The sequence below is a fragment of the Mauremys reevesii genome, linkage group 1, assembly GCF_016161935.1.
Source record: "Mauremys reevesii isolate NIE-2019 linkage group 1, ASM1616193v1, whole genome shotgun sequence".
Taxonomy (NCBI): domain Eukaryota; kingdom Metazoa; phylum Chordata; order Testudines; family Geoemydidae; genus Mauremys; species Mauremys reevesii.
Genome location: NC_052623.1, coordinates 305,213,740 through 305,232,161, shown reverse-complemented (window position 1 = coordinate 305,232,161; position 18,422 = coordinate 305,213,740). Strand labels below are relative to the sequence as shown.

At 43.7% G+C, this 18,422-nt stretch overlaps 2 protein-coding genes across 13 annotated transcripts in view; one reads left to right on the top strand and one right to left on the bottom strand.

Moving 5' to 3' along the window:
• Positions 1–18,422, top strand: part of TMEM117 (transmembrane protein 117) — a 326,908-nt gene that overhangs the window by 28,082 nt on the left and 280,404 nt on the right. Inside the window, exon 1 of one of the 10 annotated variants that reach the window (XM_039505185.1) lies at positions 7,823–7,861. The exons of the other annotated variants lie outside the window; for them this stretch is intronic. The gene's annotated coding sequence lies outside the window, so the exon portion shown is untranslated. Of the gene's footprint in view, positions 1–7,822; positions 7,862–18,422 lie in introns of those variants that run through there. 10 annotated transcript variants of the gene reach the window in all.
• The window catches only part of LOC120386205 (P2Y purinoceptor 1-like), a 56,630-nt gene continuing 51,179 nt past the window's right edge, over positions 12,972–18,422 (bottom strand). For 2 of the 3 annotated variants that reach the window (XR_005589586.1, XR_005589587.1), the window contains exons 3-4: positions 16,099–16,142; positions 14,628–14,703 (exon numbers count right to left, since the gene is read on the bottom strand). Coding sequence is in view for 1 of the 3 variants with exons in the window: in XM_039505255.1 (XP_039361189.1) it covers positions 13,679–14,454; positions 14,631–14,679 (825 nt within the window). In the remaining 2 variants the exon portion in view is untranslated. Of the gene's footprint in view, positions 14,455–14,627; positions 14,704–16,098; positions 16,173–18,422 lie in introns of those variants that run through there. The other variant, XM_039505255.1, reaches the window with a different exon arrangement.

Genomic DNA, 18,422 nt, shown 5'->3' with positions numbered 1-18,422 from the left:
CTAGTGTCCAAAACATGATAAACAGGCAACCAACCAAAGGAACATAATCCTGTAGTGTTCAGCCGCAGCATGTTTCCTTTTGGATGGCAAAGCACAAAAGACTTTGTAGTGTTTATTATGGATGATAAAAGCTTTTGAGGTTACACAGAGCACTTCTTCAGATATTACCTTATCCGCCCACCTTGTCTGTCTAATATCCTGTGACCAAGATGGTTACAACAACACTGAATACTATACTGGAGATATTTTTTTCAAGGCAGAAATGTCACCTGTGAAGAATCTGGATTCCAGTTAAACTCTTTTTCTCATAGACTCATAGATTCTGTGAGGTACTGGAAAAAAACTCACTAATTACTGCCTTGAATGGAGTTCTGAAACAATTTATGCCAAGAAGTAGAATGAAGAAGGATCTTGCATTAGTTTGGGAGTACAGAAGGCCACAGGATAATTTTAAATATGTTGTAGTTCCAACATATGTAGTTTCTTTGAAATTTCAAAACATTAAAAAAAAAAAAAGACAATAAAAGCATATCACCACACATTCCCTAGGTGCCTTCTAATGAACATAATTGTCTATACATTGCAGTTATCTAGAGAGAGGAGAAATGTATTCACCCAAGTAACTTTCATTGAACATTTTATAATCTGGAATGTAATCACATCTGCTGAACTCAACAATCTGCATTTCAGCAAGAAACATAGTTGCTTTTTCAGCTGCTAAAGCAGATTTTTCAGCTGTTTGTTTCCTTACTGAAAATTGTTCTAAAGCATTACAAGAAATCAATATCTATTTTCACTGTTTTCTTTTGAATTGATTCAGCACAGTTGTGTCAGCCTGATGTAATACTAACAACAGTAAATACAAACCTTATGTTTAAAAGGACATTAAAAGTCTACTTTAAATTGACCAAAGCAAAGAAATTCAGAGTTAAACTTGTCTGCTCACCATAATTCTGAAGCACTTAGAGGAGAGGAAAGTGATCAGGAACAGTCACCTTGGATTTACCAAGGGCAAGTCATGCCTGACTAACCTAATTGCCTTCTATGACGAGATAACTGGCTCTGTGGATGAGGGGAAAGCAGTAGACTTGTTATTCCTTGACTTTAGCAAAGCTTTTGACACGGTCTCCCACAGTATTCTTGCTGGCAAGTTAAAGTATGGGCTGGATAAATGGACTATGAGGTGGATAGAAAGCTGTCTAGATCATCAGTCTCAACGGGTAGTGATCAATGCTCCATGTCTAGTTGGCAGCCGGTATCAAGAGGAGTGCCCCAAGGGTCGGTCCTGGGGCTGGTTTTGTTCAATATCTTCATTAATGATCTAGAGGATGGTGTGGACTGCAACCTCAGCAATTTGCAGATGACACTAATCTGGGAGGAGTGGTAGATACACTGGAGGGTAGGGATAGGATACAGAGGGACCTAGACAAATTAGAGGATTGGGCCAAAAGAAATCTGATGAGGTTCAACAAGCACAAGTGCAGAGTCCTGCACTTAGGACAGAAGAATTCCATGCACTGCTACAGACTAGGGACCGAATGGCTAGGCAGCAGTTCTGCAGAAAAGGACCTAGGGGTTACAGTGGACGAGAAGGTGGATATGAGTCAACAGTGTGCTCTTGTTGCCAAGAAGGCTAACGGCATTTTGGGCTGTATAAGCAGGGGCACTGCCAGCAGATCGAGGGACGTGATCATTCCCCTCTATTTGACATTGGTGAGTCCTCATCTGGAGTACTGTGTCCAGTTTTGGGCCCCACACTACAAGAAGGATGTGGAAAAATTGGAAAGAGTCCAGCGGAGGGCAAAAAAAATGATTAGGGGGCTGGAACACATGACTTATGAGGAGAGGCTGAGGCAACTGGGATTGTTTAGTCTGCAGAAGAGAAGAATGGGGGTGGAATTTGATAGCTGCTTTCAGCTACCTGAAAGGGGGTTCCAAAGGGGATGGATCTAGACTGTTCTCAGTGGTACCCGATGACAGAACAAGGAGTAATGGTCTCAAGTTGCATTGGGGGAAGTTTAGATTGGATATTAGGAAAAACTTTTTCACTAGGAGAGTGGTGAAGCACTGGAATGGGTTACCTATGGAGGTGGTGGAATCTCCTTCCTTAGAGGTTTTTAAGGTCAGGCTTGACAAAGCCCTGGTTGGGATGATTTAGTTGGGGATTGGTCCTGCTTTGAGCAGGGGGTTGGACGAGATGACCTCCTGAGGTCCCTGCCAACCCTGATATTCTGTGATTCTATGATTCTGTGATAACTCAGATGGTGACATTAACGGCTTTTCTAGACGTTGAGTTAGTACATGGCAATCCATTGTTTGAATCTACAGCACGCTAGCTTGCCATGCACTAACTCATTAAGTGGACACTGTTACTGTTTACTAGCGCGGTACATCTACACAATGGATGTGGCTGGCCTGGGTCAGCTGACTCAGGCTTAAGCTGCGGGGCTGAAAAATTGCTGCGTAGACATTTTGGCTCAGTTTGGAACCTTGGGCTGGAGCCTGCACCGGAATGTCTACATAGCAGTTTTTAGCCCCAGAGTCCGAGCCCCATGAATGGGAGTCAGCTGACCTGGGCCAAGCATGGCTGTGTCACTGGTCTTTTGTCCCCGTGTAGATGTATCCTAGAAGTTCTGTAGAGCACTTTGACATGCTCCCAAAGTGTACTATGGAACTTTCAGTGCCCCATAGCAGGGTCCACATGGCAAGTTGATGCGCTGTTATGATATCTCTGAGCTTGCCTAATCCTGATTTAACTTTGAGCCCTAGCCTGCTTAAGCCTGATGAGCCATCCTTGATCCAGAGTGTGATGAGTCATAGAGGCAATTACCTGCAGGTCTTGTGATTGCCCTGTGCCATTCAGCCAGGGTTCAGCCAATTCATAGGCGAGGACACATCTGGGTGATCCCAAGGCTGGTGTATAGGCTCTTAAGGGAAGCAGTCCCTCCAGTCTGCTCAACGCCACTTCCTGTGATCCATCCAGAAGCATTCTCATTGCCAGTAGTTTCAGCTGTCTGCTCTCACTCCAGCTCCTGCTTCTGCTCCAGCCAGCCCTTACCCTGCTGCAGCCTGCTGCTACTCTAGCCTGTGCCTGTGTCCATGCTAGCCAGCATCTGCTCCTGCCTTAGCCAGCCCACCTGGCAACTCTGACAGCTGTAGATTCATACCCTGGCTTGCTGCACACTAACTTGCTGTGTAGACAAGGCCTCTGCCTTCCCACAGTGCCTAGATATTGCAGTTTCTCAGTAATGGTATGTCTAGGTATAATGGCATTTATGTTAGAGTGGGATATACTGAAAGCAGAGAGACAGATAGGTACACTTATAGCCTGTACCTATTGGGTTCTGGGAAGTGGGTGGGCGGAAGCCTAAGGGGAGGATCTACAGGACCTCAAAACCCAACTGAGTTCGGGGGACAAAGGGTCAAAAGAAGGGAGCCTGACGGGGACACCGAGCAGAGAACCCCGGACAGTGCCCACTGCTCCTCAAAGGCGTCAAAGGAGCCAGTGGACGCTGCCCAGAAGAACTCTGCCCGGATATGTGAACGGACAGAAGATCGGAACCAAGCCCCACAGTCACAGGAGTCTCCATTGGCCAACCTTTTCTCCCTGGTTGTGTAGATGGCCGTTTTAGCCAGGGCAAGGAGGAGGTTGACCAGGAGGTCCCGTGACTTCGTGGGAATGGATAGGGAATGGATAAAGAAGGAGGTGAGGGGAAAAGTGCAGCCAGAAACGCAACAGTATGTTCGTGAGGAGTCGGTATAGGGGCCGCAACCTGGCGCACTCTAAGTAAACGTGCGCCAGGGTCTCCCTCACGCCGCAGAAGGGGCAGGTGTCTGGGACGGGGTAAACTGCGCCAAAAGCACGCCCATGCTCATGGCCCCATGAAGGAGCCGCCAACTGATATCCCCAGCGGGCCTCGCACTTATAGCCTGTAGCGGGGTGGTCACCTGCTCCTGCTTTAAAAGGCTTAAAACAGCCCTAGAGAGGGCTGTGGCTATGAAGAAAGCCTTGGCTGATTGGGGAACCAGCCACAGATGCGGCCACACCCCAATCAGGGCCCTGCTGGCCCTTATAAGAGGGCAGTGGGCCAGGAGCACACAGAGTGTTTCTCTCTCGCTTGCTCGCCATGGAGAGAGACAGGTCTGGCTGCTAGGAGCTAAGCAGGGTACTGAGACTGGAGCAGGGCTGGGGGAAGGCTAGAGGAGCTGGGGAGCTCTGGCCTAGAAACCCCCCAGGCTGCAGGCCTTGGTAAAGGCCGGAAAGGGTACTGGGGTTGCAGAGGGGCAGTCCAAAGGTAGGCAGAGGCAGCAGGTCCAAACCCCCCTTGCCGGCCATGAGTGGCCTTTACAGACTGCAGTCTGCCCCAGTGAATGGGGGCTAGATGGTGACTGGCAGTAGCCACTGAGGTGGGGATAGGGGGTTGGAGGTTCCCCGGGGAGGGGAGACCCAGATGTGTGTGGGGGGGTACTGCGAGGGGGCAGCACTCTGGCACTGAAAGGGGGCACTGGGGTCCAGGAGGGACTTGGGCCCAGCGGCAGGCAGGACACTGGCCTGCAGAGGGCGCTCTGGAGCTGGAAACACTAATTCCATGGATGACCAGCAGGAGGCGCTGCAGGGGTGAGTCCCGCCCCATGACATAGCCCTTCACGCTTCTTGAGTTCAATCCTAAAATGCTCTCAGCTCACACATAACACAACTGGGGAGGGGTGTCTAATTTTCCTTATGGGCAGATCATTTCTTAATTGGCCAGTCTGAGGCTACTTGCACCTTCCTACTGGCCGTGGTCAGGATATACTGGGGTAGAGGAACCATTGATCTGATCTAGAATGAAAATTCTCATGTTCCTTTATGAAGCACTTACCTTTGAAGAAAATAAAACTTCTTGCTCTGACGCTTGCCCTGCAGAGTTGAGGATACATGTTAACATTTTCTATGCTTTCTATTTATTTCTTTTAAAATATAGTAACTGTTTGCTAAAGACTCAAGAGACTTAGAGGTGCCCTCAGCACAGCTGAACATACCACCTATTCTGTGGGTATGTAAGAATGAAAGGGAATTTACCAGTCCTAAAGCTATGGGATTTTTTCCCTTCTGTATCATACTAATATGTTTTTCATGTAAGGATATTCTTTGTTCCCTAATGTAAAGATTTTCATGTCACTTTGGAATATTTTCATTCAAAACTACATTTTATTTTGTTCCCTACCAGAAATATGAATTATGGTATTCTCATAACATATTGGAGTTCTATTCTTTTATGTACAGTTTAAGAATTTACTATTTTCTTTTCCCCTGCCTTTTACATTCCAATGGGTGTCTGATGTATCCTAAAAATAGCTCTTCTGAATAAGTGTCAGCCTTCAGTTAGAGGTGGACTTACTGATATGTCTGCATGGTTTGTCCCACAGTTTATTGTTACTACAGTTTGTATCTTTACTACACAAGTTCCTGAATTTTATTCTTGGATATATAATTGGCTTAAACAGAAAGTTATAGGATGAATTTCCCCCATGGTATAGAGAGTCAGCACTAGGCCTTCCACGCCACTAAAACCTCACGTATAGGCTGCACAGGAAACCCAGTGGTGGAGCAGCCACAGAGGAATGTCTGTTCACCTCTGCCAGTTACAGAAAGTGTCTCTGTGCCTGCCTTGCATAGGATGGACTGGTGGATGGCCACTGGAGAGGCCACAGATCCACATTTATGAGGATCCAGTGGCCCCCAAAACAGTGTGCAACTGGTGTGGTTGGGCTGTAACTGTTATCCTTATTGATAGGAGAGGGGACTCATGGTGATGCCACACCATCGCCCTGGGCTGGGGATAGATATCTCCTCTCCATTAGAACACTTGCATAGAGTCTGAATGCTCACACGTTATGCAATGGAATGGATTTCATCTGTAGATTGTAAAGATTGAGGGCTAGATCTCCAGCTAGTGTAGATCAGCATTGCTATATGACTTCAATGAAGCTATGCCAATTTACAACTGAGGATCTGTCCCTGAAATTTTTGTTTTTACTAATATATCAAAAATTCCCAAACAACTGCTCTTCAGGGAATGTCATTCCATTTGGTGCTTTGTAGGGATATTAAAGAAGGTACTAACAGTGATTTCACCAAGTGACAGTGACCCCCCAGTTTCACCAAGTGCAGAGGTCTTTTAGTTCTTCTGTTGGGGCTTGTGGGCTCCTGTCTGCAGAAAACATTGATTGTATCTGTCCTGTGAAAAATACTCTATTACTATGTAAAACTTACAAACAAGTTAATTGACTTTGTCCTTGAAGTAAACACTGTGCTAGCCTTAAGCTGTAATTGATACAATGTAAACAAACAGACTCCCACCCTCTGTGAGTACAGGGCCGGGAATCTCATAGGAATTAACACACACCCCAAAAGTGGTGGAGACAGTAAATTAAAATGTGGTTAAGATATGGAATGTATGTTGATGAATGTTTGATGTACGTGAATGGTTAGCAGGGGCGGCTCCAGACCCCAGCACGCCAAGCGCGTGCTTGGGGCGGCATGCCGCGGGGGGCACTCTGCCGGTCGCCGGGAGGGCGGCAGGCGGTTCCAGTGGACCTCCCGCAGGTGTCCCTGCGGAGGGTCCGCTGGTCCCGCGGCTTCGGTGGAGCATCCGCAGGCACGCCTACGGGAGGTCCACCAGAGCCGCAGGACCGGCGACCGGCAGAGCACCCCCTGCAGCATGCTGCCATGCTTGAGGCGGCGAAATGGCTAGAGCCACCCCTGATGGTTAGGGAGGTGCCAGCCTGGAAAGGATCCATCAGCCGAAGAATGTGTCAAGTGGACCACCAGACAACCCCCGGAGAGTAAACTGGGATCCACCCCAAACACCTGGAAGGAATGTGCCACTTTAGACAGTGTGGAGCCACCAGGAATGTGCCATCTGCTAATTGAGCCAACAACAGCAGGATGAAACAGTTCCCATAGACTAACATAGGAATTAATTCCTATAAAAATGGACTCTAAAAACTGAGGATTTTGAGTCTCTGGTTCTGCAGCCAACCTCCAGGAGCATCAGGTGCATCTGACACAGACTCCGCTCCATCCTCATGACCAAGGTACCTGGCCAGTAACTTGGCATGAGCAACTTCTAGGCTGGTAACTATAACACCTATACAGAACCTGAATGAATGATTGTGTGAATGAATATATATATGTGTGTGTGTATAAGGAATAAGTAGTGATAGGAATAAGCAGTTAAACAACATTGTTTATTTTTATCTTTTGCCTTATTATATTTGCAATAAATGTGGCATCTTTGCCTTATCCCTCTTAATAAGATCCTGCTGGTTTTTATTATATTGGTATAACAACTTTACTTATTTTTTAATTGGTCACCTTTGTAGATATTATCTGTTATGGCTTCTTTCCAAGTTGAAGTGTATCTGGGGGCTTTGAAAAGGAAAGACAATTTTTTCTGATGGTATTTATGTAAATCAAAATGAAAACCACAATTTCTAGGAAAACCTGGTTATTGCTATTAAAGAAGTGTAACTTTTACCTTATTTCTTAAAGTTTCAGTTCAAGGCAGCTCATCAGTGAGATCATAGCATTGCAAAGCAAAATGATTGTTAGAAGAGGTGTAAAGATGGCTTTTCATCAGGGGCGGCTCTAGGCACCAGCAAAGCAAGCACGTGCTTGGGGCAGCCCATTTGCAGGGGCTGCAGGGATCCAGCATGGGAGCTGAGAACCAACAGGGGCCCTGGGAGCTGTAGTTCCTTGGTTAGCTCCCTGCCTATAGAGCCTGCCCTGGAGCAGGGAAAGAACTACATTTCCCAGCATTCCCTTGGCCACTACCAACTGGAAAGGAAAGAGGGGGACCTCATGCTGCAGCCTGCTGTGAGTGGAGAGTTGCACTGTGAAGGGCAGGGAACCATATTTTAACATTCAAAAAATAGGACACTCCACGGGGAGGGAAGCCCCACCCTGCCACCATCCACTCCCTCCGACTGCCCCCCACAGAAACCCCAACCCATCCAACCGCCCCTGCTCCCTGTCCCCTGATTGCCCCCTCCTGGGACCCCTGCCCCTAACTGCCCCTTGGGACCCAACCCCCTATCTAAGCCTCCCTTCTCCTTGTCCCCAACTGCCCCCTCCTGAGACCCCCCTCAACTTGCCCCCTAGGACTCCACCCCCACCTGTCCCCTGACAAACCCTGGGACTCCCATGCCTATCCAACCACTGCCTGTCCCCTGACTGCCCCCCCTGAACCCCTGACCCATCTAACCCCCCCTGCGCCCTGCCACTGACTGCCCCGCCAAACCTCCGCCCCATCCAACCCCCCCTGCTCCCTGTCCCTTGACTGCTCCCCGGAACCTCCTACCCGTTCTCCAGCCCCCAGCCCCTTACCGTACCACTCAGACCAGCGTGTCTGGCTCCGTGCAGCGCCTGACACACTGCTGCATACATGTTGCCATGCTCCCCCATGGAGCCACAGCCACCCCCTCAAGCACCTGCCTTCCAGATTTGAACACCTCAAAATTCAGGAGTGCTCAAGCTCAGTTTGGGCAGCTGTTACTTCATTTCTACCAAATCAAATATACTGATCCATTGTAACTTGCTGTAGAAAAAGTAGGATAAAATTGAGCAAGAAATGCTTCCCAGTGGTTATTAGGACTGGGATTGCTATTTTCAACAGCCATTGCCTTTTTTTTGTTTATTTGTTTAAAAGGAAGACAGTGATACTGCATTGGCAAATTCCCCATAGAAAGAAAGAATGGAACAAAAGAATAATAAAGGCACCTCAACTTTTCCTCATTTATGTAGGACAGTCTTATAATATGCATCCATATATCTTCCAATCACACAAGCTGAAAACTGTTCCACTTTACGGCAGTTCTGTAACCATATGGGAACCAATCCTGTCTGTGTTCTGTGCACATCTAAAATTCCTGTTGAATGACCTGCCCTGGGAGCGAGTTACGAGTGACCCAGGGCTGCGGCAGAAAGAGGGTGCAGGTGGGGGGGGAGAGCCCAGGGCTGGGGCAGCAGGAGGTGTGTGTGGGGGGGGCAATGGTGTGGGGTAAGGGTGGAACCCAGAGCTGGGGCGGCAGGGGGTGTGGGTGGAGGGGGGGAGCCCAGGGCTGGGGCAGCAGGGGGTTGCGGCGAGGAGCCTAGAGCTGGGATTGGGGGCAGCCAAAAATTTTTTTGCTTGGGGTGGCAAAAAACCTAGAGCTGGCCTTGCTTTTCATATAGAAGTTTAAAGACACATAGCATGATTTACCCCTTCGGCTGATAGATTTCTATTGTAGCACGTCAATTCTTGCTTCTCTGATGAAACATGCCCCAACTCAACTCTAATAGCTGATGAAGCTGGTCCTCTACTTCTGAACACAGTTCATCACATCCAGAAATGTTCAAATCTTGAAGGACTCTGCAAAATTTGGATCTTATCTTTCGTGTATCGATCCAGGTTTCTAGAAGGGTGCCTATCTGAGAGTCTGGATGTGCTGCACAGCACATTGTGATCCATACCATGTAGGTTGTTTTGTGGGCTAATGAATTATTACAGTGTTTAACTAACTTATTAAGAACATCTGGGCATTTTATTAGGTACCATATCCTCAGAATTAATGCAAACAGTGACCTAAGAGAACACAGTATTGCAACATATATTGTAATCAGTGAAAATGTTGACTTTGCCTCTTAATTATTCAGTTTATTGTTCTCTTATTGCAGCAAAATGGAACAGTTTTATTTTGCTGTATTTGTATGTGTCAAACTGAAATGGGGAATATTATAATAAACCATTTTAGGACCATGTGTTTCCAAATGAAAATATGACTAGGTAAATATAAGCAGATGTCTCAGTGCCTTTTAACTTTTGTTTTGTAGGGAAACATTAATTTTAATCAGGACAACATTAGCATTAGCTCTGCATGGTTGAGTAAATACGTTTTAAAAAAAGTGCTATTAACTGATTATAACCTCATTTATCAAGAGGAGAGAGAACTTCTAGAAGTGTTGTCAGCCATAGAGGACTATATACTGTTGGATGATACAGAGATGGAGCATGGCTAGGTGGTGGTTGTAGAAGAGGGAAGGAATTTTCATAGTAATTATCAAAAACAATTAGGAGTCCTTGTGGCACCTTAGAGACAAACTGATCAAGTCAGCCGGGGTGCATTCGTTACCCTAGGGGAGGGTGGCAAGCATGGGTCCTGTTCGGGTGTTGGGGGCTTACATGGCAATACGGTGGAAGGGAGAAGGCCTCCTTTTTTTACACAAAGACAGGAGTCCCCTCATGGCATATCAATTGATTATCATGTTGAGATGGGGGATAACGAGGTTGGGGATGCCAGCCCATGAATTTGGTTCCCACTCATTCAGAATAGGGGTGGCTATGGCAGCTGCACAGATAGGTATGGAAGCAGAGGCTATTCTGGTAATCAGGCGCTGCCGGTCTACTGCATACCAAACATATGTAAGACCGCAAGTGGAAAATCAACATTAATCAGTTGAAGCAGCAAGGAATCCTGTGGCACCTTATAGACTAACAGAAGTTTTGCAGCATGAGCTTTCGTGGGTGAATACCCACTTCAGTTGGGTTCTCATTTCAGATATGGGACAGCCGGCTATACACATGAGGATGTGGATCTGTGGGCACAGTATTGTGTTTTGGGTGCATAGGCACACATCCAGGTTGCCTGAGGGCTCCCAGCTAGGATTCAGTGGCGAAGCATTACTCAGTTGGCATGCACGGAGGGCCATGTTATGAGATCAACTGATACCGCTGTTGTATGGTGTGCAGGTGCGTCAGCAGCCACCGGATATATTGGTGATACACCTGGGAGAAAATGATCTGGGAACACTTAAAGGGGTGGAGTTAATGTTTCAAAATAGGAGGAACCTGAAGCAGATCCTGGCAACTTTTCCGAGTGTTAACATTGTCTGGTCAGATATGCTTCAGCGCAGGGTCTGGCGGGGAGCCATGAACCCTGCCAGGGTGGACAAAACCAGGAAGTATGTGAACAGGGAAGTGACCAAATTCTTGTTGCCCTTGTGGGGGACAGTAGTTTCACATCCTGGCATATTCTGTGGGGCACCACAGTTATTTCGGGAGAATGGGGTGCACCTGTCAAACTCAAGCTTGCTATGCATTTTCAATCCAACCTCACTTGGAACTTCTAATAATAATACAGTCTTCAACTACTGGTTCGCTTGTGACCAGAGACTGAATTCTCAGATATTGTAAAGATTGGCATTGTAAGAAGAAACAATTGTAATCTTGTTTCTAAATCCAAAAAGTGCCTTCAAGTGCAAGGTGACGTGATTCGTTCTTTGAGTGGAGTGCTTCTTTCATAACAAAAAAAGAGCTTTCTACTTAATGTGCAATACTGTTATTAACACCTCAAGCATCTAATTTGTTATCTTATTGCACAAAGTGTATCTAAATAGAAAGCCAGCTGCCCTCCTTGCATTCATCTGCGCAGGGCTCAGATGGAGGGTTTATATTTATAAACTAACGTAAAATATACCTAATATTTTCTATAAAAAGCTCTCAAATGTAAGGCACCTTCCTGCTGGATGTGAGCTAGAAATTTCTCTCTTCCCAGTGGCATGAAGCTACCATTTCTAGCCCTGTAGGGCCAGAAGATATTGGACTTTACATGTGTGACATTATGCTTAGGAAAGCTGTTGCTGGTCCCATACTGAATCTTGCCCATCCAGCGTTCACTGAGGTTAACTTTTTTGAGTGCAGTATTACATTGGGGAGTGGAGATGTGCCGGTGGCAGGTCAATTTAAAAAGAAAAAAAATGGCAGCTGTTTGAAGCTGTTCAGTGGGGTGATATTGGGGGAGATGGCCCAGTTTGCAAAGGGCAGGGAAAGCAATCAAAGTTACACATATTCATTCACCCCATGGCTGTGTAGTTCTTCACATGGGATCAGATTCTTGGGTCCATTCTCATGATGAGATGCACCTTACTCCGTAAATGGTGTCGGAATCTGGTCCATGAATATTACTTCCACACGTTTGGGATGTATGTGTGTATATTTAATATTGTCAGTATTTGTCCAGTGATGCATTAGTGATGGCTTATATTATGGAACACAATGCATTGTTAACAAACTTGTCCAGTTTGTATTGGACAATCAATGGATAAAACAAACTCAAAAATATAGTTTTATTTTTTTCCTTAGAACAAAAGCACATTTAGGATTAAGAAGCATTTGGAGGAAAAGGAGGGCTCGTCTCCCCAGTTGGGTATATAACTCCTTAGGAAAGAATAGATCCAAAGATGTACCATTTCCATGTGAAATCTGGTATTTCAGTTTGAATCAGCTTAACAAGTACTTCAGATGCTTAAGTCATAGTCCTTTATTTCACTGTCTAAAATAGCTAGTGACAACATCAAAAAATCCATTAGACTAGACAAAGACAAGTATTGTTTTTGCTTGACAGAGTTGAAACGTGTACTGTAAACTGAATTTGGCCCTGATACAACATGGAATTAATTTTATATCAAGTCATTTTCAAACTATGGAAACGAAACAATGACTGAACTGTACAAATACAAGAATAGATTATCCACAAGGCTCTTGGAAAATAATTTAATATTCTTACTGACACAGCTGCTTTAATAATTAACAAATTATTGTGTAAAAGCTGTCAAAACACCATCTCACCAAGTAGATGAATCAAAAACATGAATGGATTATGCTAGTGTAAGGTGTTCAGAAAACATGTTGGAGAACATTTGAAGCTAATTTCTCAGTGATTGATTACATGTTTCCCTGTTATAATTGTGATGGTTCATATGTATTTTTAGTTTGGAGATTAAGTTTTGAACTTGCTTTTTTAAGCCCCTGTTGCATTAGATCTGGGATTTTCAAAGAGCCATTAGGTTTTTGAAAATCTAACTTTAAAGTCCTAGTTTAGCAACAATTCATACTCAAATGCTTTGCTGTATAGGGATGGACTTAAGCACGTACTTAAGTATCTTGCTCATTTGGGGCCCAGCGTGCTCTCTTTGCAGGTAGATTTACTTTCCACTAGCAGTGTCAATGGAACTCTAGTGCAGATAAGGCATGAGTGTTTGTACCATTGCAGGACTTCAGTCCCTGAAGGATATCCGCTTTCTGCTGGGTGTCTGTGCAGGAGTGAATTTAACCCACAATGAATAAGCTGCTGTTTAGAACCCTTTTTGGTTTGTTAGTGCTACACAGAATGTTACGCACTCTGTAGAGAGAGAGAGTTTGTGTGTGTACATGTACATGTAACCCACACATCTCCTGGGTGTGGTGTTCTGCCCTATCTAATGGCACCAAGACCACTTAGAGAGAGAAATTGAGTCTACTCTACCACCCTAACAGTCAGTTGGCTTTTAGCTCATGCTGTAAAGGCTCATGCACTAAGTTCTAGAGGTCCCCAGTTCGATCCCAGCTGCTGAGGACCGGGGTCTGTCGGTGTTACATACACACATGGATTAGGATATTTAAACTGTCAATGGCATGGCCAAAAAAAACCCCAAAATCTCTGTTCTGCTTTTTCAGTGGATCCATCTGGCAATTCTTATTTCTCAGATGGCTTCTCAATATTTTTGCTTTCCCGAGAGATTGTTGTAACCATGCTGAAAACAAGAAATTAAAAAGTGCATGAAACTGAAACTAACTGGCTCGTGAGAGACACGTGGGGATGTTTTGTGAATTGCAGTTTAATTCAGCATTCTCTGCTGGGCCACAGTGATATCCCTGACCTTCCGTGAACGGCAGCAGTGACACCCAGGCTTAGCAGGGCATTTTATCATTTGAAATCTTTGATGGAAATTCTTATGTACCAGTATAAAAATGATTGGGTCCAAGCAACTGCTAATACTGCAGATGATTTCAGAGAGTTCATAAATGGTAAATATCATGCTTATATTGTCAGAGTTTAGTTGGTAATTCAATCTGTAAAGTAATACTGCTATCATCATAACATGATATGGAATGAATGCAATAGCAAAAACAATCATTGCCACAAAAATCAACATCAGAGGTTTAGCAATTCTGTTTCTTCTCTGTTGACGCTTCTTCAGTTGTTGCAAGGCCTTCAGAGTCAACATATAGCAGGTGAATATGACTGTGGCTGGAATTAGGAATCCAAATACAACTCTGGAGACTGTGAATGGCACTACGAAGTGTAAAGGTTCTCCAATGTATTCCAGGCAAACTACAGTGTCATTTCGTCTTTCAACTGCAAACGTATAGTAAAAATCAGGAATTGATTCAATGAAAATGAAGATCCATATTGCAACGGTACAAAATGTAGCCTTGTTTTTGTCCCACCACTTTAATGAACTGATAGGATGGACAGCACCTATGTAGCGGTCAAAGCTGATGAGTGTCAGGAAATAGATACTTCCGTAGATATTAATATTGAAGAATATTCTTTTGAACTGGCAAAATATCTGACTGGAGTATACGGCTAACTTCTGTAGATTATAGTAAACTGAAAAAGGAACCATGAGAATCCAAGTAAAGTCACACAGTGCCAGATTGAACAGAAATATAGTGCTACTAGTCCATGACTTTATGCTGTATGTATAATGTAGTATTGCAAAGATATTTCCCAGAAATCCCAATAATAAGGCAAAAAGGCAAACCATAATCAGAAAATAACAGTACCACTCCAGTTTACTATGGGTGTTGCAGAAGAAAGTAATGCATGTAGCATTCAGCCTCTTTCCATGGTCTCTGCCTAAAGGGGAAAGTGAGACCAAAAGCTTTTAAAATAAAATGAAAGCATGAATTAAATCTACTGAATTTACAATTCAGAACTCTGAGTAAAATTCAGCTTGTTTTAATCAGTAAAAACAATTCAGAAACCAGAGGCTATTCTGTAATAGCTCATCTTCAGTACCTGAAGAATATATATATTTAAAAAGGATAAACCATTGCTTTATGACAGCAGCAGCTCAGGGCATCATTATGAACCTATAGCAAAACATTCTTTATTTTCCACCTAATAATTGTAATTAAATTTAGCCCTGAGGAGAAAATCTAGGTTTATAGCATGGGAGAGTGACAACTTATTTTTTCATAAGAGAGAGACTATGCAATAGCAACATCTTCCCTCTGCCCACCAAATGTGCCTTTACCCAGCTCTGGAGGAAAAACCCGTAAGGGTAGTAGTGTAGTTAATGTTCAATGCTCATTGTATTCTTTGGCCTTTTTGCCTTGAATGTCAATAAGTACCTTTATTGATAGTGGCATTTGTAATGTGGACAGCTGCTCAGCGGCTGGCAGTCTGAGACCTGAAACTCTGAATCCTGACAACCTGGGATGAAATCCTGACCCCACTGAAGTCAATGGCAGTCTTATCCCTAGAGCATTTGATAAGTCCCTTTTTATTTTCTGTATAATTCTAATAATAATTTAGCCCATCAACACTGCACTTGCTGGGACTAGGGAGAATGAATTTTGTCTCACTCTCCATGGCACTGTCTGCACAAAGCCCAGCTACTTTGACTTTGTCTGATAGGTGGAGGTGGCGAAGAATGGGCGGGAAAATGGTGATTTTGACCCTAACAGAGTAGCATAGTGCATAGCATTGTGTATATTTCACAACAAGTGTTTTATGCTGATAAAGCTTGTTGTAAATTGGAGAAAATAAGAGTGGTAGTTGTTATTAAATATTTTCCAAGTCAAGTTAACCCTGACAAGTTAACAAGTCTCTTTTGTGGTCATATAAATGAAAGGGTTTCTTTTACTATACTGTATGATTTGGTTTCAAATATTCCTTTGATCTGAGGTTCTAGTAATAGTGCTAGAGTGAAATCATACTCTGCCTTAGCTTAGCTTGCCTTTTAAATTTAAATTTTATTTTTTCTAAGAATTTTGCATTCCCAACAAATAATTAATTGACATTTGAACATTTCGCTGGCTGGAGCACAATTATGTCTAGCTGGTTATGTTTGTCACATCTCTGTCCAATTTACTTCAGCAGCTCCCAAGGGTGGAAAGTCTACCCAAACAGAGGTGCAGAGCAGGGCAATCTATTCACCATCCACACTCCAGTGGAGAGACTCTATTTCTGCTGCTTAGGGAATATTCAGAAGCTTTTACTCAGAATAAAACACACATACAGTAATACCTTGTGTGAAAGAATATACTGCCTTCCAACGTGCTACTGATTTCCTGAAAAACATCAAGCATGAAGTTGTAGATGTGGTGGCATTTCCATCATGGGTCACAGACCTGCAAGGTAAGCAAGTACTAATATCTGCACTTTATTAGATGGAGAAACTGAGGCTCAAATTAAGAGCTTGATGCAGCAAGGTGGTAAGGGCACTTAGTCCCTTCTGGGGATATTTATCTCTAATTGATGTAGATGGGAATTGAAGGGGCTCAAAACTGGCAGTTGAGGAACTCAACAGCTTGGGGACTGGGACCAAAATTGCTGAGTAACTTGTGGTAAAGTTCAGAAAAAACCTGGATTTCTTGACTTCCGGCTTTTGTTTGAACAAGACCATTTTGATTATGGCTCTCTGATATCTGGATATAAAATCTTACTTAGTAAACATATATTTGTAATAGGCTTGCTCATGATGGCTAAATCAAGATACCCATATTTGAAATATTAAAATAGCTATGATGCCTGTGCAATTATTATCTGTAATTATTATTTATATTACAATATTGGTCAGAGCATCAATCTGGATTAGGGCCACATTATATTATCTATTGTACAAACACTTACCAAATGGTTACTACCCCAAAAGCCTTATAGGTACTGATGGTGCTTATTGTACCATACCATAAATTTATCAAAGATTTCTGGTGATAACAGAAACCATCTGAGAGAGAGATGTTACATGGAATTTACAGTCACATCATTTAAAATATTTCCTGTAATGTTACCTAAAACATTGGTTGCAGTCTGAGATCCATTAATTGCACAGGATGCTCTTGCCCTTCAATTTTATCCCTTTGACCCACAAACTTTCCCCAGCTTCCCTCTGCATTTGCCTGGCTGTCTGCCCCACACCACAATAGAGTTCTTTCTTCCCACCCTAGCATCCTGTCCTTAGCCACTGAAATGGTTCTTCTTTACTGCTCTGCTAGCCAGTACCACCAGAGTAACACAATCCAGTGGATTTGATTAGGTCAATATCAGAATTTAGGACTATGATATTGCAATTGTGAGTTATGAGAATTTTGTTCCCACAGATTGCAGCATTCAAGGCTGAGTCCATGTATTATTAATCCATAAATAACTCTTAACGGTGACACAAGGAAAGGAAATTGTTAGTTCAGTGACTAAAACGATGAGCGACAGAAGCATGAAAATATCCTTCTGTTGCTAGTGAGCAGTCACATATGCTGTTATTGCCTGCTCCTTCTCTCACTGAAATCAGCTTGTGTTTTGCCCTTGATTTCAACAGGAACAGGATTGAACTCTGGGGGCTAAGAAATATTTTGGAGTCTCTGCAAGTATTTTTTTTTCAGTTGACCAGATTCAGCCTTCGATGGAGATGGCCTGGAAGAATGAGTAGATGCGAATGACAAATCAAATCCAAAATAAAGCAAATATCTATTATTTGAAAATTGGATGGATATCAGAATACCCTGTAAGCACTTAGCAGAAGTCTGAATCACTCCGGGGGCCACACTGACCCTTTCAGCAGTCCTGAACTGGGATGATGGAAAGGAATATAAAAGCCACTTTAACCTCCCATCCGCATGGGCTGCAAGTTTTGTACTATGTCTAAGAGGTACAGAGCAGAATCTTACTCATGCTTTGTTGGTAGTGTGCTACACTCTAAACAACATAGAAGCATTGTAGGTTTAAAAAATGTGATCCATTTTATTGGATTAATTTCCACATCTTTTCATTGGGGTGTTTTTTCTTTAGGATCAGAAAGAAATATGGGTTAGAACTCTGGTGGCTCCACTCCCTTTGAATAGCTACAAGCTGTTTTAGGAGCCAAGTTGGCTTCTGTTTCTAGAAGAAATTAGGTTGCTCAATCCTTTTAATTATATAGAACAAATAGGGCCAGATCTTCACCTGGTGTAAATTGCCTTAGCTCCATTGTGGCTTGAGGTATATTGCTTATAACAGGTATGTTAATTCACCTCTTGGCTTGCCTCAGTGCTCTAAAATCCCCGGGGCTCTGCTTTCAATTCAGCCAATATCTCTTAGGATCTACAGATCCTGGCAAGCAATGAATAGTGATATAACTGAATCTCCTTTGGCTACTATACCTGCCTCAGCCTCTAAATTGTTGGGCTCAGTAGAGTTCAGAGTTTGTACAAAAATGATTTACTGAACTTGTGTTTTGAGCTGGGAAGACTGTATTACAACACTGAAATGAATCTGACCTACCCACAGTTAATTTGTGGTTACAGCTTATTCAAACATCCATTCATATGACATCTAACATAAAATATTGGGCAAAGATTGTCTTCCATTAGACT